Source organism: Tauraco erythrolophus, chromosome 2 (genome assembly GCF_009769465.1).
Source record: "Tauraco erythrolophus isolate bTauEry1 chromosome 2, bTauEry1.pri, whole genome shotgun sequence".
NCBI lineage: Eukaryota > Metazoa > Chordata > Aves > Musophagiformes > Musophagidae > Tauraco > Tauraco erythrolophus.
The window spans coordinates 114,049,386-114,075,520 of record NC_141466.1 but is presented as its reverse complement, the minus strand read 5'-3'; the positions used below and the strand labels follow the sequence as shown (position 1 = coordinate 114,075,520).

General features: G+C 44.6%; 1 protein-coding gene across 1 annotated transcript; it reads right to left on the bottom strand.

Moving 5' to 3' along the window:
• Positions 1–2,960: 2,960 nt before the first annotated feature.
• On the bottom strand, positions 2,961–24,989 carry CAPN14 (calpain 14). Its single transcript, XM_086629942.1, has 20 exons — positions 24,759–24,989; positions 22,261–22,330; positions 21,009–21,127; positions 20,258–20,394; positions 19,146–19,320; positions 18,367–18,432; positions 16,876–16,961; positions 15,540–15,614; positions 14,718–14,881; positions 13,858–14,021; positions 10,949–11,154; positions 10,361–10,397; positions 9,452–9,514; positions 7,776–7,833; positions 5,959–6,023; positions 5,493–5,561; positions 5,299–5,377; positions 3,996–4,112; positions 3,270–3,325; positions 2,961–2,987 (listed from the first exon to the last, which is right to left on the bottom strand). Exons 1-20 carry the CDS (start codon positions 24,987–24,989, stop codon positions 2,961–2,963), a joined length of 2,064 nt encoding a protein of 687 aa, XP_086486068.1.
• Between the last annotated feature and the right edge of the window lie 1,146 nt (positions 24,990–26,135).

The window sequence follows — 26,135 nt, the reverse complement described above, 5'->3', positions numbered from 1 at the left end:
AGTTCCTTTCAATTCCATCTCAGTTTCACTGTTACAGTATACCTCATCAACCAGCTCCTCCTCACACTCCAGCCATTATTCCCTATTCTCGTTACTTGCACCTGCCTTTTCCAAAAAGGACCTTTATTAGTAATACTAGTCTCAAGCCGCAGCCCCACTTTTCTTCCATTTCTGCTAGAGCAATACCACCCACTGCAAAGCTCAGCAGCTCTATAAACGCTGTGGTTACAAACGAATGCATCCTTCAGCAGCCTCTTAGTCCATTTTTTCCACAATGCACATTGTAAATGAGGAAAAATATATCAGCCCAGAAAACGTTATTCTGTTAGCAATATAAAAGCCTTGCGGTGTCCGAGTAGGTGCCCTTGCCAAAAACATTTTATTGTGAGCCAGATAATTCAGTTTGAATTGTACACGGTTTGGTATAATCATTCCAGTAAAGCATTCTTTACAATTCTGTAACAGCAAGTCACATGGCTCAATAAAGTTTATTGCTGCAAATGCTTAGTGATTCACGGCATGGATGAATTCTGTTTCTTTCCTAGATCAAGTAATCAATAGCAAAATAATCTCGCTGCAATTACATTGCTCTGCATTAAAGAGGTGTGAAGTAAATAAGTACAAAATCTGATATAAAAACCAAGGTGTATAACATTAAAACGAACTGCAATTTGAAACTGGGTGTCCTGCACCACAGTTTTGCACACGGCCTGTGGCAGAGCTATGTCCAGCATATTCTCAGCCTTAAATGATTCTTGCTCAGCTGATTACACACGTTGTGCAACAAAACCAGTTGGGACTGACAGATTTTCATCCCATTGTGTCCAACAGAGTCCTGCTGTGAACACTCTGCACTCACGCAGACCCCCTTCGCCATCCCCGTGGGTGCCAGGGACCATCTTTTTTGGAGTGCACCGAAAAAGCAAGACCTATGCTCTCTCCATCAACCTTTGGGGTTCTTCCAGTGCTGCTGCTGTACACAGTAAATCAGTGTTTATAACACCCCCCACTGAGTGGACTGCAAATTAAATCAGGCTAATTTAGTTTGCACCATCGTGTTCAGCTGCGAGTCACAAAAGGAAAGAGAGGCATGACAGTTGGGAGAGGGCATGTGCTTTGGGATGGGAGCTGCTAACAGGGCTTTTTTGGGAGCCTGGCATGGATGGCAGGCAGTGCTGTGACACCACTCCCTGCTCAAGGGCCCTGAACGTCCCTGCTCCCTCTAACCTGCCCTGCTTCGCAGATCTGGACCCTGTGGCTCCGGTGACACCACTGTAGGCCACTCACCACAGATGATGGATACATCGTCTGTTACAAACAAGTATAAACACAGCTATCTATTTATCTGGTTCTAACAGTTTTCTCATAAAACCAGTATGGAAGCGATACTGTTTAGAAACAGACTGTTCTGGGGAATAAAGAGCGCGCTGTTGTTTTTACTGTTTAACGCCTCCTGACTGGGAACACTTACACGCCATGGGGTTTCTCTCTAAATACGCTTACGCTGTTGCACAGGCTTCACTGCAGTGGTAAGCGCATACCTGAGCTCAGGCTTCTTTTGCTCGTGTTTACGTTCTTATCCACAGTTCACCTCATTCCTGAATCTCATATGCACTCTAAAAGGATATTTATGAGATTAAGCACCTAAAAAGTGACAAAAAGCCAGAGGGAAGGCTGCCTATGCAAGCTTAATATAACTCCTTCCTATAAAGGCATTAGAGTATGGTCTTTCATTATATGCTCATTCCCATTAGAGCTCTGTTTCATTCAGCACCTAGACTAGGCTGTGCACTGGAAGAGACACACAGTTGCGCTGTCCACATGAATGCAAAAAAAAAGTAGCAACCTGTAACAGTCACTTAGCACGGAAAATTCCAGCCCAAATAAATAAATGGTAAGAAAATGGAAAAGGATCCTACAGAGAGATGCATCAAGTAACTCTAGCACAGAGTTTGACATGAATAGTCCCACTTATGTTCCTCTAACACTGTTCACAGCTACGCACCCAGTTTCCACTATTTAATTAGCTACAACCTACATGTGCCTGCATCATTTAAAAGTACACACACACACACTCTCTCTCTATCATCCTGCTTTATAAAAAGTAGCTGACAGATACCCAAATGTTTTACCAGACTGCTCCTGTATCATGCTACAGAGAACATCTATTCCCTGCCAAACTCTGGTGACTTAAAGACAATATGGAATCAGTTTACTTCTCACTGCACTGTACTTTTCCATTTGCAGAGAAAACCCACTGCCCTTCTGAAATAAATCTGCAAACATCACATCCTCTATCCACAACAAAGAGCTGGAGGCCCGCCTCATTGCTTGGTCAAATCAACTTCAATAGAGCTATGCAGACTTACAAAAGCAGAAGAGATGGTTTGAATGCTTGCAAATCACCTTTCCAAGTCATGGCTAGGGAAGAGCATTCATTCAGATAGTCCTCATCCCTTCTTCCCCACAAGCACACAGACTCCTGCCCTCTACCATGGGCCTAGCAGCTGCAGAACTGGGATTTCCTCTATTAGGTGACAAGTCACACAGGGCAGGGGCCATTTCTCTCCCAGGCTCAAGAGCCCCATCACCAAGCACAGCCTCTGGGCACTGCCGCAATGTATGCCACCCTATAACGGCAGCAGTGTAACAGCAGCATTAAGTAGGTGATCCCAACGACTCAGTCACTACCTCCATGATGTCACACTCATAGAGGTTGGCATCCAGCAGTCTCTTCTCAGAAGGGTTGTCTGAAGTGAAATAGGACTCAAAATAAATACATTAATTAGCAAAACTTCAGTTCACCAAGTCTGTGGTCATTAGGTCAAGTCTGCTTGAGGAGACTTTTCACAAGAGGTAAACTGTAGGGCTGAGCCCAGAGAGTCCAGGGTGCACAGCAAGTTGATAGGAGGCAGCCTTCCTGGTAGAAGTCTGGCTGTCTCTTCTTCCACAGCATCACTTCAGGAATACAGTGTCATCATCATCCACTGTAAAGTAATGGAGGAAGTAGGTTGAACTCATCCATCCCTGAGAGCACTCTGCGATAGTCACAACTGACCTGGACTGTGGGACATTGGAGATTTTCAGTCTCCAGAAGGAGCAGAAGCCATAATAAAGTACAAGACTTAGAAGTCTGAAGCTCCTTGTTGTTTCTAACCTACTCTGTAAGCGACCAGGTAAAGGTATCTTTTTTAACACTACAGAACAAAAGATGTAGTGCCACTTGAAATGAAGGAGCCTGCATTTGTCAGGCAGGGAACGGGCTTTACCTCAGATTCCTGGAGATATATCCCTTTGCCATCTTGTGTTAAGTTGCGAAAGGCCTCTGCAAAAGAAATAAATGAGGAGCATTAACTTGATAGCCGAGAGATCAACGCCAGCCAAGACACTCTGTCTCAGGAAAAACCTCAAAGGCAGAGTTTGTAGGCTATTCACAAGTTCACGTGAGCTTCTCTTTCTGTCACTGGAAGATCCTTGAGGGCTGGCACAGAGGGAGTTGCTGAATGAAGTCAGGCTTGTTACTGTCTACACATCCAGCTTTGAAACCTCAAAATGCAAGCGATCCCAACCTCATCCACTACTGTTTTGAGACATGTGCAAAGCATCTACAGCATGAGCTCACAGACTGAGTACTAGCTGTCTCATCATCACAACTGCAGTCCCATCAAAGGTATATTCCTAGGCTCTCTTCTGCAGTCTCTGTAATTTGCCTACCTCCTCCTACAGAAGGCTGATGCAAACCTGCAGGGAGCTAAATCATTCTGATACTTACAGCCTGGATGTGTCTGTAGAAAGCAACTGGTGGAAAGGTAAAGAGAAAGAGCTTGATTTCCTCTGTATCTGTCCCTTGCTTTAAATTGGTTACTCTTGGTCTATTTAGAAACCCAGTTCTTCTAATTCTGACCTTGGCACTGCCAGCGGGAGCAGCATCAGAAGGGCCAAGGCTTAGCTGGGCAGACCAGCTTGCATGGCCAGCCATGAAGCGCCAGCCTCACCTCCCATGATCTCCACTCGAAGCATGAAGCAGACAAAGCTCTCAAAGCTGATCTTCAAATCAGGGTCACCATATCTGATTGCCATCAAATTACAGACTTCATTGCTGAGCGAAATGCCTTCATAAAAGGAAAAAAAAAAAAAGGAGCAGAGGGGAACAGAATGAGAGAATGAGATGGCAACTCCCAGCTCTAGGCAGCTGAATGTGCACAGCTATGGGTGTGCGCACAGCTGTGAGCATGTACAACTGAGAGGTCTTCAGCCCTTCTTCAACAGCTTGGTTTTTCAAACCTCCCCTAAGATTATAAAATATCAGCCAGCCCAAACCAGACCACCATGTGGAGATGTCTCCTCCAAACTTGAAAGGGTTCAGATCTGATCCCCTAACTTACAGTCCTGCCAGAGTTAGAATAAGATACACATGGGCATCGTTTGCTCATGAGCGAATGAGAGTAATAACAGGAGCTGTGTTTAAGAGCAATACTCAACAGGAGAGTAGAAAAGGAGATGAAAAAGAAAATCCAGAGGAAGCCCATACAGAAAGCATCAATCCCAATGTCAAGTAGTATTTGCAAAGAATAGAAGTATTTTCTATTCATGGCCTGGGATTTTAGTTTGCTTTATCAGAGAGCCACCTGGGTTTTTCACTGTGCTTTCACTGACTCAGATGAACTGGGTGAACCACACACCAAAAAGAGGAGTGATATTTAAGCTGTAAACCTGAAATGAGGGTACAAGACTGAGCACCAGCCCCCACACAAAGCTCAGTAACAGCAACGGAGTATTTGAACTCACGTATATGGTCTTCCATTTCTAGATTAAGCTTCAGACATTATATTAGTGAAGTCTGGCACCAGTATTGCCTCTGTGTGAGTCCCACACTTCCAGGTTCAGTCCCTGAGCTGTCGTCTTCAGCAGAGGCAGCAATTTAATACGAGCTAGATTTGGCCTCCTGCATGTATCTGCACAACTCCACACAGTCTTTTAAAATTAAATTAGCAATGAACAGGAAGGGATTTAAAAACTGGGTCTAAAATAGACAGACACTTCTGTTTCACAGAACTCTCAGTATGAGATCACACTGGAGCAAAGATTAAGTAGCTCATCCCCCAGCATAATAATTTTCACATATGTTTACCAAGCTAAAGAGGGAAGCAGAGATGGCTAAGACCTATGATGAGGCTATGATGTTTTTGACTCCTCCTGGACTCTACCTACAATTCTCAAGATGTTTCCCAGCCCTGGGCTTTTTCCAGCCTTTAAGAGGAAGAAGATGAGACTTGCTAAGATGTGCTGTGGACTCACCTGTCTCCTGTACAGCTGCATGTAGTTCCATAAGGTCAAGCTTTCCTGATCTGCTAGTGTCTCTTTTCTGGAAAACTTCCTGGGGGAGGAGGAATATTTTTAAACAAAACAAACACTCCAAAAAACCACAGATGACACCAAAGGGATTGTGAACAGGGAGATATTGCAAGGGGACACAGAAATTATTGTTATACCAAATAGAAAAGCAGTCTTTTCCAAAGGACTCTGAATTCCTGGATACTCAGTGTGCCAGAGGCGTTCAGCTTCATGGGAGAATTAAGGTCAGAACATCTCAAACATCAGAGAGCACCCATCATATAAAAACCCCAAACAACCCAAAACCTCATAGCCACTAACACTTACACAATTATAATATGAGGATAACTCTTTCTTAGCCCACAATCCTATCTATAGGCTTGATCATCCTTCCACTAAAGTCAATGGGAACCTGGCTGCTGATTTCAGCAGCGACAGGAATCAACCCTTTCCCAAACCATTTCCATTCTTTCACAACTGAACTGTTATGGATGGTGAGAAGTTCAGTAAGCAAGGCCACGTCCTGGTAGTAAAGAAATCACAGTAACACCCAGTCTGCCCTAAGAAATCACACTCTAGTGAAGTATTGCACAAGTCCAGAAGTATCACTCACGCCAAGGATACATCCAGGAGCGCCAAGATACCCTGGCAGGCATCCAGACTGAAACTTAGGGAAAAACTCGGGAAATCTGGAGACAAAAAAAAAAAGGAAGAAGAAAAAAAAAAGGTTGTTTTGAGGAGTCATTGAACATCTCTCAAGAAAACAGATTCTCACAAAATTCCCCCTCACTTTAGAGGGCTCAGGCCCCAAAGCCTTTGTGAAACCTTACACCCACTTGAGAAGACATATCATTTATGATGATAAAAATATGAGGCAACAGGATGGATTCTACTAGTCTCAGAAAATCCAATATGAGCTCCCTGCAGGCGTGTAATACAGAATGAAATATGGTGCACTATCTCCAGCTATTAGAGAAAATGGAAGGAAAAGAACATCCAAAGCTGTAATCCCAAACAGAATTTACTGCATGACCTTGAGCAAAGTCACTTGACCTGAAGAGCTTTGGGGAGCAGCACTGCAGATTAATTGAAAGCCTTGTGCTAAGCATCTATCTCTCTCTTTCACAGACACGCTGCCAGCTCTGTTAATATAATTAAAAGTACAGGCACCACTGAAAACATGATGCTGCACCAAAGCTTAGCATTCCTGGTTCATACATAAGTTACATGAAGAGTAACCGAAATAGACTCTAATCTCACTGCAAATCATGATTATAGATTGTCCATAGACTTCCACTGAGCAAAGGACAGAAACATAACTCACCCATCCCTTCTCTGCAGAAAGTGAAGATGTTTTAATCTTGTAATAGCCCTGTTTAGTAAATATGAATCAACTACCATAAAATTTTTAAATTAATGTCTTAAAATTCATCACTTATGAAAAAAATCCACCACTCTGTTCAACAGTCTTCTCACAGATAAGACAGTGCCTGGTGGGTCACTTTGCAAAGACAGAAGAGCTATCCTTGTCCACCTTTGTAGAAAAGGGAGTAACATCAAATTCAGCTCAAGTGGAAAAGGTACCACTTCAGTCTTTTGTTCATCTTCTTTGTTGCCTATAGTGGCTGGACAGTGTATTTTCTGTGTTGCACATCAGCTGTTACCAGTGAAGAAACTGGGAAGGAAAACCAGATTCATCATTATATCCGTAACTTCATTGTTGTTGTTCAGAGAAAACAGCCGCTGCAATACCTTGCTGCTGTCCAGGTACCATTATTTATAATTAGGGACCAAATTATGAGCTTGGGGAGTGCTCTGGGCTACCACTGGCAGAGTGGATGTCACGGTCCTCACAAGAGAGAACCTCAGGGCTCACCTGGTTCTCACAAGCGTAAGTTACACAGGCTACCTACATTTCCATCCTGTCTCCCGAACACAAGCAAAGCAAGGAACAGCCCTACGCATGCATAGCAGGGAAGGGTAAATAAGAAGAGCAAGCACGAAGCAGGCACGTCAAGGTAAAGACAAGACCTCCTTCCACTGCATAACTACCTACAGACCAGGCTAACTTTCCACATCTTCTAGTGGTGGTGCTGCTGAGACTGTGGCAGCGGCACAGGGTGGAACGAGACACAGTTTCAGAAACAAGGCTGAGGTCAAACTCAGTCTGCATCCACACACAATATCTAGGCTTGCTCTTCCCTCTCATTCTTTCAGTTGTCGAAATTCAAACTAGATTAGCTTCGCTTATAAAATTTCTACCATGTTGCTTCACACCCCAGCAAATCCTTTCTCTCTGGAAATCTAACATGGCATCAGAAGAGTCAGTTCAGTCAGACTCAAGCCAGTTTCTCTTCCCAGAATTCGAGAAACAGATACAGGAGCTGACGCTTTTCTCTACGAGGGTTTATTTTACAGAAGCATTATTTCTCAGCACTTACTTCTCCAAGATACATTATTCAGGATCCTCTGGAGCTGAACAGCATTTATTTCAGGATTCTGTGATACGGAAAAGAATTTTATTTTTTTTTTAAGTATTAAATCATTTTTCTCCCTCCTTTGTTTTCCCAGCATGTCCCATCTTCATCCTCTGCTTTTCTGGCCCCGCTCCAGCCACTGTGAAAATCAATAGACAAGACTCCTGTGGAATATGACAAGATTCTCAGCCTGCAAGAGCTGCAGTTTGCTCTGGGCCAAGTTCTCAGGTCTCCACACAGATCAATGCAGTAGTGCAGATTTACACTGAGTGAGGATCCAGACCGTCAACCTTTCATCCCTGGTGCCATCTGTCCCATCAAGCACACCGTCAAGAGACCTGCTTCAAATATTTCCCTTTTACCATTTACAAACAAAAAGAGATGGAAACTTTGGAATACTTTTGCCCGAAACTTTTCAAAGCAGAGACTTCCCCTCCTCCTTGTTATACTAAAGTTTACAGGTTTTTCTAGAAACTGTGACATTTGTTTGTTTGGAGGATTTTTTAAAATGTCATTCTTCAAAAATAAAAGCCTGTCTTCGGATCATTGAGATATGCCAGGGTAGTGCATTGAGAAATGGCGGTACTGCTCACCTCTGTGCATACTTGGACCTCCTGACAGCAAAGGACCAGCACGTCACAATACGTGGCAATTTCTAGCACATCTGAAAGCCACGCTGTTCTCAAAAATCAAAACCTTAAATAAGTGGCAAAAAGTAAAAGCATTGCTTGTTTTCAGTAACAGCTTCTGTCAAAACATTGCTATCAAAAGTGCAAATATGTTTTTGTGAAACTGTGTTTGCCAAATACAGGGTACGCTGCTAAACAAATGCAGCCACCTTTTCTGAAAGGTGAAACGCTTCCATCTCTTGCAATAGTTAGCAGGATCCCTGAAGGTCGACTCTGTCCCAGATCAGGCCAGACAGATCATTAAAAAGACTCACAATAAGGATCCTATTTCACCAGGAAAATTAGTGAAAAAAGGAGGTGATGGGACACCTGGCACTTACTTCACCTCTCAAAGCAAGTTAGCTGCCATCAAACTGTGACAAAGAACATATGAGACAAGTATCAATATTCCAGGGGGTGTTCTCTAATAGGCGACTTTCCCCAGTGAGTGTAAGAACACCCTAAAGGGTAGGATGGGTCCACACAGCCCACCACTTTGTCCCCAATATAGGCAATAGGAATTAATGTTTAGGGAGAGCACATGAGCCTGGTCAGCTTCTGCTGTCCATTCCTCTGTTTCCCTGGCACCACACCTGTTGGAAAAGGGATCTTACAGGGTACATCCCTGCCTAGTCCTTTAGTATCTATTTATGGACTCACTGCCCGTTGGTTTGCTAATACCTTTTGAGCCTGTTGATACTGTCACAATATCCTGTGGCATTAAGTTCCAGGCATTCACATCCTGTTGTGTACAGAAGTATGCCTGTCTCAATGCTAAAATATTCCTGAGCTTTGTGGTCAAATCTGCTGTAAGGAATCAGCACTGTACACACAGTCCAGCCTCCTCTGGCCTCTCTCTGTTCTCCACGTTTCCACATCTAGACCTCCTTGAACATCCACATGCTTTTACTTTCACAGAGCTACATAATAACTCTGGAGGAGTTTGTTCTGGCAGCTCATGCACACACTTACCTGTTCAAAATGCTTTGTGAAGAAATCTTCCCAAATCTTGCCTTCATACCTATCAACAATTTCCTTTAAGATATTAAAAAAAAAATCATTAATTTGAGGAAGAAAAACATTGTAATCCAAGACAGAGTTACTGAAGATGTTTTCCGAGAATTGCACTCTCATCCCCTCCCCTTCCACCTTCTGCTCACCATTGCAGTCAATGCTACATCACCAAATGCAGCCCACTGCATAGCTCCCCACTGCGCAGAAAAGCTATTTCTAGGAAAGAAATACTCAGATAACACTCCCTGGGGAGAAGCATCTCCCCCACCAAGCCATGCAACAACTAAGAATGTGGCTCACTCCTTGCCAAGAAGGGAGAGAAGGGTCTCTGTCCTCCTTTACACAGGAGTATAGCGAAGATGAAAGAAGAACTGGCCCTGTTTATGTTAGGGGAACGCACTACACTATGAACTCCCTGGCACAAGTGGCAGATGTGCGTGTATTGCCATTGAGCTCAGTTATTTTGAAAATAACCTACAGACCGCTGCATGGGAATAGTACTGCTCAGGTCTCATGATGTCTTCAAAACTTTCAAGGCATGAAAGGAGTGGGCAGACATGCAAGAATGGACCAGGAGTCTCCAAAAAGCCATGAATAGTAAAGACTACAGAGTATGTAAGATGGTGTCACTAAAAGCAGTTTGCAAGAAGCCAGCTAACAAAAAATTAGCATGTCCCCCACATCTCACTGCATCTATCCACATGGTCCAAGTGACCCTGCCTGTAAACCCAAGCTGCCCTTTCAAAAGGGCTGCAACACAAGCACTCCCATTCTCACTCAGCCTCTCCATAGGAAAGAATAACAGGAAAAACCCAACACCCAGAGCTGAGACCAAACCACAGATGCACTCCCATTACAATCACTCACCTTAGACAGGGTGAAACTGCTGTTCCCACCCATTTCCCTGAACATACAAAAAAGCAGACATATTAAGAAGGTATCGCAGAGTTGTGTGTTTGTATCATCACAGGTGACATCACCCATCCCAGAAGGGGCCCCAGCCTGCTGTTGCAGCATATGTTTTTTCCCAGTGTTACAGCTGCAGCAGGGGAAGCCCTCACATCCATACAATTCCCCAGGGGCTGCTGGTATTTGAAGTCTCCAAAGCACCATGTCTACACAAGCAACCAACCACCCTAGCACCACCATCAGGGTCTCCTGGCAAACTGATGGTGCGTTAAAAACTGTAGTCCTTCTCCAGTCTTCAACATGAACACACTGCAAGAATTCCTTGTGTGGGCCTAGGTCAACACTTCTTGAAAGGATAAGGCCAAAAGCAGTGCTTCATCCACTGAGCATCCTATGCTGGGAGAGACCCACAAATCTCTCTCCAAAAGAGACTGTGCTGCCTCTTGCATGGTATAGTCTTTATGCTGCCCTCGTTAGACTAGAAAGATCAGATCATCCCGCCATCTCAGAGAATTAGACGCTAGCAGAGGGGCAGCAGCATCTCACCGAAGAACATGCTTCCTGGAGAAGACCCGCAGGATGAATTCAGACTCTTGCTGAGGCTTCAGGGTGGATGGGACAATCACATAGACACCAGGCTCCAGGTGGAAGTCCTGAGTCACTTCCCGCTCATCAAGGAAGACCTGGTGCTTGTTCACAGGCTGGTGGTGGGTGAAGAAAGCTGGGAGAAGCTTTCTGTTGCTTTCCTGGTACTGTTAAGGGAAGAAACAGAAGAGAAATGTGTTCTTCACCAGCTGAACAAACAGACAAAAGGCATTTGACATAAACAAAAGGCATAGACAGCCTGCCTTCACACCTCAGTTTTGGTTTTTTTTTTTTACAGCACAAGCAGATAACAGGGCCCAGAGGACTCAGTCTCCTCCCAGGACATGGTGGTTCTCACCATGCGCTGCACCTGCCCAATACTAACATGACAAAGAACAGGGCTTCCTGCAACATTATCAACAATATGATAGTACTTGCAAGGAACAGCAGCAAGGACTGGGAGGACAAGTGGCTTCTGTCAACCTAAGCTACTGCAAAAGTCATTTCTATACCAGCAGAAATGACTGCAGGCAGGAAATGCTCTAGAGACTGCTCTTCGCTAGCCAGAACATTCCTCCTACCCCACAGGCATCATGCACTTTGTCCACAGCTTGTCCTTTGCACCGAGGATCTGACAGCAGAGGATTTTTCAGAGCACCTGTGATCCGTGCCTACTGCAGGAGCAACCTAATCCCTAGCCCTGACTCCATGCACGTGTCCTTGATCTGCCTGGCACTGTTGGCTCTTACAGATGTTTTGCTCTGCAGGCACTTTTCTGCAATAGAAGGATGGATAAAGTGTTGATCCAGGCAACACTGAACTCATTTTTAATGCCACTGAGTGCCCAGTACACAAGCCAAATAAATAATCCTGTTAGCTAAGACCACTGTCACCTTCTGATCTTGGCTGTTCCTCACATTTAGCCATTTTACTCTGCAACCTCATGGAGGAGATGCTATTCCTCCTCCTTTGCCACTATTTTTCTTACAAATAGAGCAATCTTTCTTCTGAAGGGTTCAGGGTTACTCCTCCTCGTGCCCCTTATGTTAAATGCAAAGTTTTTATATTCCAGTCAATAGTTTGTCGACTGTAGTTCCAATATCTTGGCTCACGGCTTGCCATTTCTCAGTATTGACCTTGGCAACCACTACAAACCTGAAATTAAAGTGCTGGCCACCACCATTCCCCCTCAGGCGTGGCACAGCAGTGTGTTAGGGCCACGCTCAGACCCTCTCTGCCAGGAAGTTTAACTCACTTGTAACCCTGATAGTGCCTATAACATTTAGGTCAGAAAGGAGTGGCATCTTACCTCATGGTTACCATACTGAAAATACAGAAACTGGGAACACAACTGAGCTGCCCTGATCATACCCCCAAAATAGTTCTTTGCCAGCCCAGGTTCAAAGGGACTCTCATTTAAGAGATGCTCTAAGTAGCACCAGAGTGGAAGATATGCCCTTTCAAGGTAAAAGGAGCTAAACCTTTCCCTGTTTTAAATAGCTCTCTGAAGTTAGCGCCAAAAGCGGGACATGTATCAAGGTTTAACTTCCAGGGCCCTTCCTTGGGTCCCAAAGGCTCCCGGCTAAAGAAAACAGTAGAAACACAGATGACCTGAGGACGCTGAAAACAACTGTAGCATCAGCTCCAGAGCATCCCAGCCAGGAAGGAACTCGAGCTCCCCAGGAGGCCCCTGACTTGCATGGGGAACAGGCTCTGTTCTCACCTCATCCCAAGACTGGGAGGCAGCAGAAAGGTTCGAGCTCCCCTGAGAGCTGCAGTGAGCCCAGCTCAGACTCAGCCAAGAATCGAGGCACTATCCCATGACTGCAGGAGGGACAAAACACTGATCCCTCTTATAATACCTTTGAAGACCTAGTACAGAAGCTGAACAACTAATGCTCCTTTTTATCACTGAGCCCTCTTGATATGGCTGCTCTTCTGAAGAGTCAGTGAAGAACTCTGCATTAACAGTGACTTACTGTGGTGCCTGACTGAACTCAAATACACTGTTACTAGCTGTCCGCCAAGGAACAAAGGCAAGCACCACCTCCAGAGTTGTAACAGCTGCAGCAGCCCAGGTCCCCCAGCCAGCAGTGGTGACAAGGGACTCACCTGTAGGTCCACCTGCAGGAAGAAAAGGAGGAGAGCACCCGTCAGACAGGGACCTCTGGGTCTCACACAACATAGCTATAATTGCTGGGAAGCAGCTACATACATCCAGCTGGGGTCTTTGCCTTCAGAAACCTCAGCCCCTCCACCTGAAAACCCATCCCCACAGCCATCTCTCCATAACTGTGCAAACTCACAGCAGCAACAAGAGCTGTGGCTCTGTTCAAGGGATGAGAGCGGCTCTACAAGGCACTCAGATAAGAGGAGAATTGGGGGGAGGAAAACTCTCACCCCTTCTAGTGATATCCACTTACCCCTACACACAGGGAATGAGCAGTATTCACACATGGGCAGCTGCCACATCACACTATGAACACCTCTCAGGCACAATTTTACTGCAGTTGGAAATAACCTGAGGGCAGCGCTCTCCCTGCCTCAAAGCAAGGGGACTCCTGGCATCCTCTCAGCTCTTGCACATACGCTCAGAGAGGGAAAAGTAAAGTTCTGTGTGCTGTGGGGCAAGAGGCATTTCTCACTGTTCTGCAGTCTGACATACAGGATGCCAGAGAGGCAGCAGGCAGGGCACAGAACCTGAGGGAGCCCAGCCTTGACGTGTGAGGAGACCAGGCAAAGACAAGGAGAAAAGAGCATAGATCACCCTGCACATGACAAAACTCTTGGTCTGCAAAGCCCTCCAATTTACAGAGCCTGGAAGCATCCCTAGTTGGTGAAAGCAAGAATGGCAAGGCAATTCTTCACACCTTGTAGAGCGAAAAGCCAATGAAGAGGTGAGGAGCTCGGTTACGGTGTTTGCTGCTGTGTTTCTGCATCAGCGATATAATCACATTGCAGGAACCCAGGTTCTTCTTACTGTCTTCAACTGGTAAAACTTTCAGCCAGTACTGAGGGTTCATCCAAAAGGTGCCTAAGCAAAACAAGAGAAACATTTTTATGTCACTTTTCACTATCAATTTGGTTGCCAGCTTCCTGCACGATGCCTGGCATATGGAACTGAATATGTCACAGGTTGTCTGGACATCCAGACACCACAGGGATTTGATCTGAGGGTGCAGTTTACAAGTTTAGCAGTGCAACCACTATGTAAGACAGGAGAAAGGCCCAGGAACAAGGAACTACGTTTCTGCTCACCTGCAACTAAGAGCTCATTTTGTTTAGAAATGTATCACTCTTCCTGTATCACCTCCAGTGTATGAGCTAGCTGACTTCAGATCCCACCCACTCTGCCTCCAGAAGGGCTGAGTCCCTGCATTTCCTATTCACTTCACTTAAAATACCACTCCCTGCAAATGCTGAGGATACAAACTTCAACAGACAAGTCTAACGCCCCAAAGCAGCTCAGTGTTGGTAACTGATCCTACAACTCCTGCAGCTCATTTCATGCCATAACCAGTCCACTGCCCTATGTTTGCAAGTGATGCACTTTCTGTGATAGCAGAAGCTAGTCGGAGTCATTCAGCTGCTTTTATCTGATGTTTCTGTGGAGGGTTAAGCAGGAAGAGCATGTTTCTGTTGTTAGTTTTGTGTTAACAGGTATAAGGTGCTGGTAACTGAGTCAGCAGAGCAATGTTACCCCAGAGTCATCCAAAAGAGTACTCCTCACCATTACAGAATCCCAGACTTCCTCCCGCTGTGCTTCCTTTAACCCATCTCCCACTCTTCAGGGAGTACATCCACTTCTTCCCATCTTCCTGGCTCATCAGGTCTGGAGTTAATTTACAGATCGTTAGATCTACAAAATGAATCTTAAAATCTCGCAGAGACATCCTGGGAAAAAATTGTCAAGAGACATCTTGTCAGCAGTTTAGTTTAGTCCATATGGCTTATAAAAAGAAAAGGAAAGGGAGCAGGGAGCTTCGAATCTGCACCATTCGGTGTTACATATGGTAATGCTCATATTTTATTAGGCAGTAAAGAAGAGAGCGTCTGCTGCAACAGCAGCATCTAGCAGTAGCAAATGCACGACTAAAGTTTCAGCAAAGGACAGCAGCACACAGATTAAAATAACATTGCCACCAAAGGGACCGCAGTGAAATTACACGGGCGACAACATTGCCACCTCGCGGCAAAAGCTGTGGAGAAACCACGAACGAACATAAGGCAAAACAAGAGCTTCCCAAAGCCATCTTAAAAATAAATAGGCAGGACAAAAGCTCCTGAAAGCTGCCCCATGTCTCCAGCAGCCCTGGCAGTGTCCTGTTTCTCCCTCACTCCTGCCATTGAAGAACAGTGCACCTCTTCTGTGTCAGCACACCTCCTCTTCTCACATCATCAAGCAGAAAAGGAGAGCAAGAAAGTAAGCACGGGCTGTTATAAAGCAGATCAGATGTGCCTCGACCTAAGTGGCAATGTGCTGCCTCATCTCCAGACGCAGCCCCAGAGCAACTGGTAGAGAGGGGAGAGGCAAGACTGTGCCATTCATTACCAGAATTCTCCATCCTCCTTCTTTTTCCTCAGCAAAATCTTCTCCTTCGGGCTCAGCAGTTCCCATTTGTAAGAGCTGAGGGCAAAAACATGAGGCGACTAACCAAACGTGGCCTCCAATTCAAGGCAGAGGACACAGCCTTCCTCTATACAAAGAGGCCAAATCCCTGTCCTCACATATCTCCACCTTCATCCCCCACTAAACACAGGCTCCTTATGCCTTCAGCCATGAGAGACTTTCCACAAGCGCTCTGGGTCCCATGAGATGTAGCTAAATGGCTCCAGTTTTCTCCAGCAGAAGACAGAAACACCCCATTTCCATCAGCCAGTCCGTTCAATTGCACATGCAGCTTCCAAGTACTTAAAATATGAAAATCTAGACCTGTTTTGTTAATTTTCTGTCAAAGGAGACAAAATAGGAAGAGTATTTGGCATAACAAACGAATGACTAGGACAGCACAAGAGGCAGCTGGGAGCCGTTTAAAAGGCAGGCCTACAGTATGTTGCTCATTATGCTCTTCAACAGGAACAGCTGGTATGTTGTCATTATGTGACAGACACGCATCAGAGAAGTTACTGCTCTGCAGACAAGGTGAAAGTCACTCACATTCCCAACACTTCCCTGGGCTCTTCCCTCCTCTCTACCCACAACCCTCAGCAAACAGGGTCTGTGCAGGGAATGAAGTGAAGCTTGGAAGGAAAGACCATGCTTGGCTTCAAAGAGGAACAGGACACAAGTCTACAGTTGCCTGTGGTCTAGGATGCAAACCGCTGTCTTTCATGGATCCCAATCAAAAAACCTCAGGCAGATGCAAATATAGGGCCTGTTTGCCTCACTAGTTGCTTCCTCTCATCTCACACCCAATTGTATTTCCCCAAAGAGCCAGGACAGAGGACTCCTTCGCAGCCACCCAACTCAATGCTTGCAGCCTGTGGAGGACTTTGCACAGTCCCTCCTGCGATAAAGGTCTGTTTTCCCTGAAACAGGCTGTTTGTTTAGAGACACAGCTGTCTGTCACTTTGCATGCCATTCAGATCACGGCAACATGGTCAGCATCTGATGTTCATATTATGTTTCCTCTGGCATTCAGTGAATGGAAAAGCAGAACCGAGCTTGTTGAAGCATCATGTGTGAAGTGAGCCCAACTACAATGAGCACTATCTGCCGGAGAAAGACATATCTATCAAGTCATTGCTTTGAAACCAGAAGGTCTGTGGAAGCGTTACTTATGTTAATGTTGCTCTCAGCACTAATTCATGCCTGAAGATGGCAGCATCTTTCCTCCAAGAAACCTTTCCTCCCACTCAGCATCAGAGCTTCCCTTTTTTAAACTCACCTGTCGCTCCAGTCTCCTTTCCATTCAATTTTTCCCCATGGATTTCTCAGTCTTACTAGGTTTTCTGGTCCATATTGACAGGTCACCTGCAGAAAACAGTAACGTTGTGCTCACCAAGGTCTCAGCAGTTCTCATCTGGTTTATATCACTGTACTATATCAGATATTAACACAGATTTTGTTTGTTCTCATAGATGCCAGCAAGTATGATGACAAAAAAATCTATGAATATGTAACTCTGAATGCAGGCACAAATTGATTAAGACGCTTTGTCTTACCTTCTATAACTGAGAGCAGAGACCTCACAGATTCCTAATTTGGAGGCTCAACCGTAACAAATTCCTCTTCCTTTCCAACATTGTTTGTTTTGTGCTTATGTGGGGGCAGGACTGTACTACTGTGAAAGCTAAGTCCTACTCCAGTGCAACAGCACAGCACAACGTGTAGCCCAGGGGTAACCATATGGATTAGTGCCTCCTGAACTGGGATGCCATGGCAGGAGAAGAGGCAGCCAGGCTGACTAGGGGCTTTGTTGGCAGCATACAGTAGGACAGCTGACTTCCCATCAGTTCCACACGTTCAGTCAGTCCCATGCTCCTGCCCAGCCCTCCACCCCATCAGAGGAGCCAGACTGACAGACATGTTGCTCATAAAGCCCATAACCAAACCCCTCCTGCTGTGTGTGGGAGACACAGGCATGCATCCTCCAGCTCACAGCATCTCTTCTAGCTTTCCTAGTATCTCTTGCAGAGGTACTGCATATGCTTTCCCCCACATCTATATCACATGTCCAAAGCCCCATAAAGTCCTTTGCCATCCTTGTCAACCTCCTTTTGAGGCTAGGCAAGATAGTCAGCCATCAACCCAGGAGGAGAAAGCTCGAGCTTTCTCGCGCTCTTTGAGACCTATTATTTTACTGTCTCTTACATCTAGACAAATATCTTTAGGGAACTCCCAGTGATACTTCTGCAGATCAGTGAGGTCTACCTGGTACTCTCTGGACAGAAGCCCAGTTTGGTTCCTTTACTTCAGCCTTGACTCTGCAGTTTCCATCTGCAGTTTTTCATGTTTTGGCCTTTGTATTCAATTAAATTACTACTCTATGGCCTCTCCTCTGACTTCAGAGGAAGACTTTTTACCCCAAGCAGGTTTCAGCTCATCCTACCAGCACCAACAAAGGCCAGACCCTTCATCCTTAACAGCTAAGATGCATTTGTAGGTGATGCTCTCAGCAGAGCCCTGTGAATCATTCCCACCCTTAGAGAAATGCTGATTTACAACGACTGTTTTTTTATGTCAAGGTCATGATACTAAAATGGACAAACTTGAAAGTGAACCTTTACAAAGCACACTCTTTTAGCCTTAGACTAAGAGAAGGGCTTTCGAGGAGGAAATACCATAGTTGCCCTGATTAAGGGCTGAACCTATGACTGCAATAAAAATTGCTGACATTCAAACAATCCTGGACCCAGGACATTAGGGCTAATCTTACCTTTCTAATACCAGTTACTGTGTAGGCATGGCCAGCAACAAGCCCATTCTTCAGGACCTTTGTTGTCTGTATACAAGGAAGAGAAACAGAAGGAAAATAAACCTTTTTATTTTATCCCTACATAAACAGCAGACTCATACCAATACCAGAGACCTGTACCTATGTAAGCAATGACTCTCAAAGCAAGTGGAGAATGGTTTGAACTGAAAAAAAATTAAGTCTGAGCTCCTAACAGCCATATTTTGCCACATGTTTTGAATTGGGAGGTTGATTGGGAAGGTCCCTTCCTAAATTGTGGATCTTTGGCTAGGGACCATCTCACTTTTTAGAAGTCCAGGAGGTTAGGTTTTGATCTGCAGAATAGTAGGGTTTCCCAACAGCTGAAGTGTTAGTGTAAGGTCTGGAAGCCAAGATTTGAATTCACGTTCTGCACTGTACACCTCTCTATCTGAGTTATAAGCTTATTCCATGAGTCTCTGTGCCTCACTGCACCATCTGTAAAAATAGAAAATTTATTTAACAAAAATGGGAAAATGTAGTAGGCCCTTATCCAATAGAGGTTCTGTGATAGATAAACCAGATCCTAAACATAATGACAAGATGCTGAGTGTAGCAGGGAATCAATCCATGTGCAAAGTTTAACATTAAGAATGTGATTTCTACAGAAAGTTATGTGTGACAGCTTTGATACTTTTTGAGTCATGACTAGCTGAGCAGGGGGAAACAGGTCTGGAAAGGCTTTTTGCTGTGAAGCCATCTGATGTCACTTCAATTCTCACCCCTAAATGTGTCTGACAGCCCATGAGAGATCTGCTGTAGGTTGCTCTTGTCAAGATATCCCACAGATCAGGAGGAGCTGCTGCAAGGTTGATCCTTGTATTAACACCACCTGTAAAATCCACCAAGGCTTCCGAAACTTGCCCAATCTGCAGATCTTCATAGGAGCCGTAGAGTCTAGCAAAAAAGACATCAATATATTCTTGGGGTTATAGTCATAGATGCTGTGTTGAGAACACTGTGCCAATGAAAACGTACAATAAAGGTTTGCAAAAGCAAAAGGAAGGCTGTAACTCATGCTTAATTTTAGGGGAATCTTTTCCCTATTTAAGAGGGGAATCTAGCAAATTGCCTTCAAGATTGGCCATAGTCACTCGCGGTCATCCCTCACCACACAGTAGTGAGAACGTTCCCATCACTACCTCTTTGATAGCTCTGTGTTAGTGAGTGTTGCCTGAATTTATCACCAGACACTGTGCTGTATCTAAGATATAGCACTTTGAGAGGCACACCGTCTTCAGAGCTTAGTCTCCAGTGTGATTTTCTTTACCATCACAGTGTGACTTTCTACAGTCTTTTTGTTCTAACGCTAACACCAAATGAAAACAACTGAACTTTCTATCATTTGCTGTGGTCTTGTTTTCAATGTTAACTAGGATTTTTCCCTGTTCTGCAGAGACTATTTCAGCCCAAGATTAACAAACTCCGTCAGTTATGCCTTTTTGCTTTCTTCTTAGTCCTGATAGACCATTCTAGACAAAACATCCCAGAGAGAAGCCAGTATTCTCACCGTGCCATGTGACTTGTTGATCTACAAGGAAGGCACCATCCTAGCCAATACACTCCAAAGAGCGATAACAGAGGACAACTCCCCAGGATAGGTCTGTTTTCCCACCTACTCCTAAACCCTTGGACTTAAACTCAAGGGCTGGATTGATAACAGTTATCACAGTAGCAGCTTTTACTGCATAATAATAGAAAGATGAGAATGATTTACTACACTCCAAATGCAGCAAGGCCTAAGAGATGCATGTATAAACAAGAACAAACTGCGTAGGCACCAACCAACATATTTTAGAGGGACTGTTTAGATAACTTGCAATGAGTCACTTACTTAGCATATGCCTTCTCCAGAAGGGCTCCCCAGAACACGTTCTTATAGACTGAAGAAACAAAGACCAGCTCCCCAGCCTCATTCACTGGCAGGCGATCATCAACCACCACGTCAACCCATTCACCAAAGTGCCAGAACTGTCAGGGGAAAGGAATGAGCTGATGTTTCCCTTGGAAGGGACCTCCCCTTGAAACAACGGGAAAAGCAAGATAGCTTAGCTATAAGCACAGGATGAGCTACTTTGCAGGGGAGGGCTGCTTTGGGTCAGGGGGATATGCTGACTCACCCACAAAACTAACCCCTCAGGCCCACCCTACCAAAGGCAAAAACAAAGCACGTATCAAGTGTAAAAGGATTAAGCAAGGAAATTAGGCATGGCTCGGCTTCTGGGGAAGGAACCCTAATTGCAGGGTAGCAGAGTTGCATCAAGAGCTGGGTAAAGGGATAGAAGGTTGGAGTGGATGTGCCCAAGCCCTGCTGACTATTGCCACTATGAAGGAAGACTTTTGTCTGGATTAAAATATGGGTAGGGAACAGCTGGAGAGAAAGGTCAAGCCAAGCTATATCCTCAGTCTCCTTGTAGCTGATCCACTGCTTTGTGGGAGGGTGATGTGCTACCCTCCTGACTGGGATACCCTCTGGCCACTTGCCCCTGTCGAGGGGGAACTGTGTACAAATCATGTAAGGGTGTGACACAAAATGTGACAGAGGATTTCTGAAGACCTCCCGTGCTCTAGAGGAGCACATGTACCCGGAAGTGGAAAATGCCGGCATATTTCCTCTCAAAGCTCTGGTTTTGCGGCACGACAGCAGCCAAGATGTCCTGGTGGAATGTAAGGGCTTCCAGGGCCGCCAGGAACCAGCAGTTCTCTGTGCCAAGACAAATGGACACATGCAGTTGGCTGAAAAGTGAGAGTTGTCAGCCAAGTTCAGGAACATCACCAAGATCCTAGCAGAAGAGCTGTTATGCTGATGTCTTTAAAATTATAACAAATCATACACAGAAAATGAGATGATCCAGACATGTGCTTTACTTAACCAAACAATGATTGGTTTATAATGGCTCTCTCATGATCTTTTCATTTGGATACTGTTTGGTTAAATAAGAAATTTAGCAAGAAATAGCTCTCAATAGAAAGGTTCTGGTATTTTACTGACATTGAATGGGGTTTTTTTTCTGTTCTCTGTAAAGGCACGCTATTAAAAAAACCCAAAACTTTTCCTTTTTTCTTTGAAATATTTACTTTTCAGAAGAGAAAAATTATTTCCAACAAATCTCACATGCAAGACTGTACTTATCAGACTTTGTGTTTAAGGGCTTAAAGCATTTAAAAATTAATTTAGTCCTGCCCCACATGTTTTGCAGATGACAATACATCCTTTTACTTTAGGTAACATGGGCATAAAAATGTTTTTTCAGCTGCAAAGCTGGGAAGAGAACACACACTAGCCTGAGATACAAAGATAGTGAAAGTCTCAGATTTTCCTGCTTCTGTGGTCTCTGCTCAATTTGTCAAGCAGCAACATTACAGACTGTGGCATCCAATTATTATTACCCAGCTGGCTTGAATTGAAACTGAATGTAATTAACTAATTAACTAAGGTTGAGACCCTGCCTACAAAAGATGGGCCATTTCCTCCTGGCTGTGGAAGATGCAATGGCATCCTTGGGGCTGCAGCCCAGGCTGGTGAGTAACAACAGACCAGTAAGAGCACAGGATGACTTACTACTGCAGTACTAGCATGCACAGAAGCCACACAGAGAGTGGTGATTTCAGCTTGTGGAGACACCTCTCACCCCTCAAATCCCACCTCGAAGCTTGCCAGGTTTTCTACTGAATCTATCCTATCTTAATGGTTGCTTCATCCACACCATGCCAAACGAAGAGATAAGGACAGGCACGTTTTCTGTCTCTATGACACGTTTTATACAGTCAAAATTCCTCACTAAATGTTATCTTGTATAAGAATACTTAGATATGTATACAAAGGAGCTTCCTTACCCACCAGTCCTTGGCAGAGATCAAGTTGCTTTCTGTTTCCAGCATAAAATACTGGACTTCTGTGCAAATCCTGGGAAGCACACAACGAAAAAAAAAATTGAGGGACAGAGTCAAGTCAGTAACATGAGCTGGTTTAGCTTGAAGTCAAGGACTTTCTGCACGCAGAGCTGCAATCTCATAAGATGGGAAATCCAGTGAGTTCCTAGTCTAGGATGCAAAAACCTCATGGATATGTGACACAAAACACTCCCTCTGCCTGTTCAAAGCTTTCAAAATACTTCAGGTCTTCTGTCCCAACAGTCGTTCTGGTTCAGGTATAACTCTAGTGTCATCATGTGCTCTGGCTAATCTGACATGAGCCTGGGCACACATTTGTGCTCAGTCTGCATCGAATTTGGTCTCTGACATAAGCCACTGGTGCTTAGATGCATCCTCATGGGTCTCCATGAACACCTCACTGAGAAGACAACCCTTCAGGCCTGCCAGCCCTGCTCCTCCATAATTGCTGACAAGTTTCAGGAAAAAGAGGCTACAATGGCAGAGCATAACTGTTCAAACTTCCAGGCTGACATCTCCATGATTTGACTGATAATCGAGCTACAAACTAACTGATGGCTGCTATGGAAGTTCCTGTTGCTATGACAAGAGTGGGTCTGTAAATAACTGTTCAGAAAGAAATCATGTTGTTATTTTTTTTCCTCTCACAAGTGCCTCTGGGGTCAAATTAATAACCTAAGTGTCAAACTTACGTTTCACTCTAATGACCTACAAATTGCTCAAGCTAATTTTCACACTGTTGGCTTCCCCTTCAGGCAGTAGCAGAGAAACAGCAAACCCTCAGAAGGCAGTTACCGTAATTAGACACCAGCCCCTATCCTTGGTGAATTTGGGTGTTCGGTTTGCAGCCCATCAGTCACAGATGCAGCAAGCTACAAGCCTGCAGGCTGAATGGCAGAATCTCAGCATATCTTCTGCAGCACAGGGACCAAAGGATGCACAGCATCCATCCTCAGAGAGCCTTTGCTGGGCTAAGTTTGGCATCCAGAGCGAATGGCAGCCTTCTTCACAAGGCAGTTTTAGAGCAGTGGAACGGTGGACTGAGAGACAGAGGAGGTTTCAAGCCCGTTCCAGTATCTCTAGAGTGGAGGGACATCTGAAGGGCTTTGTAGAGGCCAGGACTCATGTCGACCTTTCCCTCCCAAATACCTCTATGCTGATATAGCTGCCTCAGCTGTAGTGCCCGGTACAACCTAGGTCAGGTCCCTGAGGACTGCACTCTTCCTCCATCTATAGATCCTGACTTAACACAAACCATCTGCGAGACCAAATTGTGCATGAAACTCTGAGAACCAGGGCTGCTATTCCTAAGCTCTCCCGCACAATTTGCAAAGGTGCTTCTATTTTCCCAGTGATTTTCACAAGTTTTGCAGAAACTCAGCCCTTCTAAGAAACTGATAAAATATGACAGCTAGAAAGTAACTCAGCTAGGAGATGTTATCTGCTATTACCTGGAAGAATTTCCTTACAGACACAGTAACATAAGGAGTCAGTACTACTGAAATTCTCAGATAATTTTGTACATTGCTTTCAGGATGATCTGAATCTCAGTATGTTGCTCAGGGGCTCAGCAAGAACAGAACTGCCATTGCTAGTAACAGGCCAGAGCTAACAGGCCTTATCTAACTGTGCCCATCCCGTGTCCTGGCCTCCACAATCCCTCCCTCCTAACAGACTTATTTTCCATTTATTATGAGAAATTGCTCTGTGATCAGCGCTCGGTACCAGATGTCTCTTGTTGTGATGTTCAGTTTAAGTGTGGGATACCAACAAAGGCCTTGGAAATACGGTCATGAGTAGAAAACAGAGGTCCCAGAACTAAAACCAACTAACTGATTGATGGTCAATTACTGATTGTGGCAGAAGTTCAACCTTGAGAGCTGGGAAAAAACTGCTCTAAGTAAAAAAATAATAGACTAAACAGTTAAGCAGAAAAAAAAACAACGCAGCAACAGGATAAGGCACCTGCTGTTGCCAGTGAAAGTAGCAGCCTCCAGCATGACAATGGTATGTGGCCCATAGGAGAGGAGTTAAAGGATAAGAACTGTCTAGAAACTTGGAAATCTTCTAAAAGTTCAAGATCTTCAATTCTGGGGAGACAGATCATCAGCATGAGAACTCCCATCATGAAAACATGGTGAGATCATCAGAGCTGTGAGCTTCAAGGGCATTGGCTCCCCTTGCTCCCTTTGCCTGCACTCTCTGCCTGCTTCAGGCATTGCTGGATATAAATTGAACAAGGCTGGTTATGATTTTGGGCAACAAATGCTTCAGAGGCAATTATGAAGCTCCATGTGTGACAGCTGATACGTAAGTGCAGCCTCTGGAGGCATTAAGGCACACCTAAATTAAAGTCTAAGAGTAGCCTGCTGAATGCTAACACTATTTTCTGGCTATCAGCTGTAATCCTCCACTTACATTATTCACTGAGAGTCACTTACATGTGGCCTCTTCCACTGTAAATTTCGAGGTAGTTTCTTTAGCAGTGCTCCCGTTCCAATAGAGCTGATGTGAGCAGGGAAGCTGTCGTCTATGAACAGGCATTTGTTCTTCAAGCACGTCTCCAGCAAGGCCTGGTAGTTCTGCTGGATGGGTGAAGTGTGTTTTTGAAAGATACTCCTGCCTAAGGGCACAGGCGACTTCTTTTTTTTCAAGAACGGCAGAAAAGGCATGGTGATGTCCACAGTAACACCGGGATAATTTTTTCCACTGACTCTGCAGGGATCTCACTCTGCACTGTCCTGCTGGAAACTCCTTTCTTGGGATGAGGTGCGTCTTCTCCAGAAGAATTTCTGATCATTAAAATAGTGTAAAAAGTCAATTTAATAATGGCTTTTAAAATTTTCTCTTTAGCTAGCAGGGGGATGAGGCAGGGGTGGCACTCCCAGGAGAAGTGGGGAACCCATCCGATTCTAATCTAGCACATATCACTGTGTTTTCAAGGCTTTACGTTCACTTTAGACCTGTGTGAAATCAAAATGAGTGACCTCATTGACTTTTACTGGGGTTTTGAAGCCATAGACATCGCTATTCTCAGTCTCCCTCTGAACTATTTAGGCTCTCTAGGATATTTTCATAACATGTTGCAACATGAATGACAGTCTTTATTCAATCACATGCTGGCATGTGGACATTTTCCCTCCTAAAAAAAGAAAAATAGCAAGATAAACCAAAGGCTAACAGAAAAACGGAACACATTAGGTGTTACGAAGCCATTACTCTCAACCCCCCAAAGGTTATTTTCCCCTTTTTGCCTCATTTTGGAGAACGATACAATCTCTCCCAAGAGATCACATTCCATCTTGCTGATTACCACAGATTCACACATGAAATCACACGCTGAGGTATTTTTTTTTCTTGTAACATTCAAGACAGATGTTTCTCATCCACCCACTAAAAACAGCTAAGAGTGATTTCATAGCCCTTTTTTAATACTAGCAGCTATGCTAAACATTAGCAGCCATCACTTTTTGCTGTGAGTGGTGGGCTCCTGGGAGAAATCATGACTAAAATCTCAGCAGGTAAATGATGCCCATCAGTGGTAACAAGTTGATCATATTCATACACTTCTCATTACAGTGTAGACAGAAAAAATGAATTGGGCTACAGAGTTCAATAAACGGTTCACATTCCATAATGATACAGTATTTGGAAGGCTTCCCTGCAGAGAAGGCTCTCTGAGACTCAAAATCACTGCCCCAGGCACTCTAGGAAACTGGTCTCAGTTAGGAATCAGTTGATTGTTACTCCCATCGAAGCTGAAGGTCACCAGCATTCCCTGTGAGAAACTAAACAACCGCAGACTGCGCCATCCTCCC

Coding starts and splice junctions, on each gene's coding strand:
- CAPN14 (XM_086629942.1), bottom strand. CDS start 24,989: ATGCCTTTTCTGCCGTTCTTGAAAAAAAAGAAGTCGCCTGTGCCCTTA. Junction 10,398..10,948: donor TCCAGGAAGCATGTTCTTCG/GTGAGATGCTGC, acceptor TTGTATGTTCAG/GGAAATGGGTGGGAACAGCA. Junction 9,515..10,360: donor GCAGTTTCACCCTGTCTAAG/GTGAGTGATTGT, acceptor AATATCTTAAAG/GAAATTGTTGATAGGTATGA.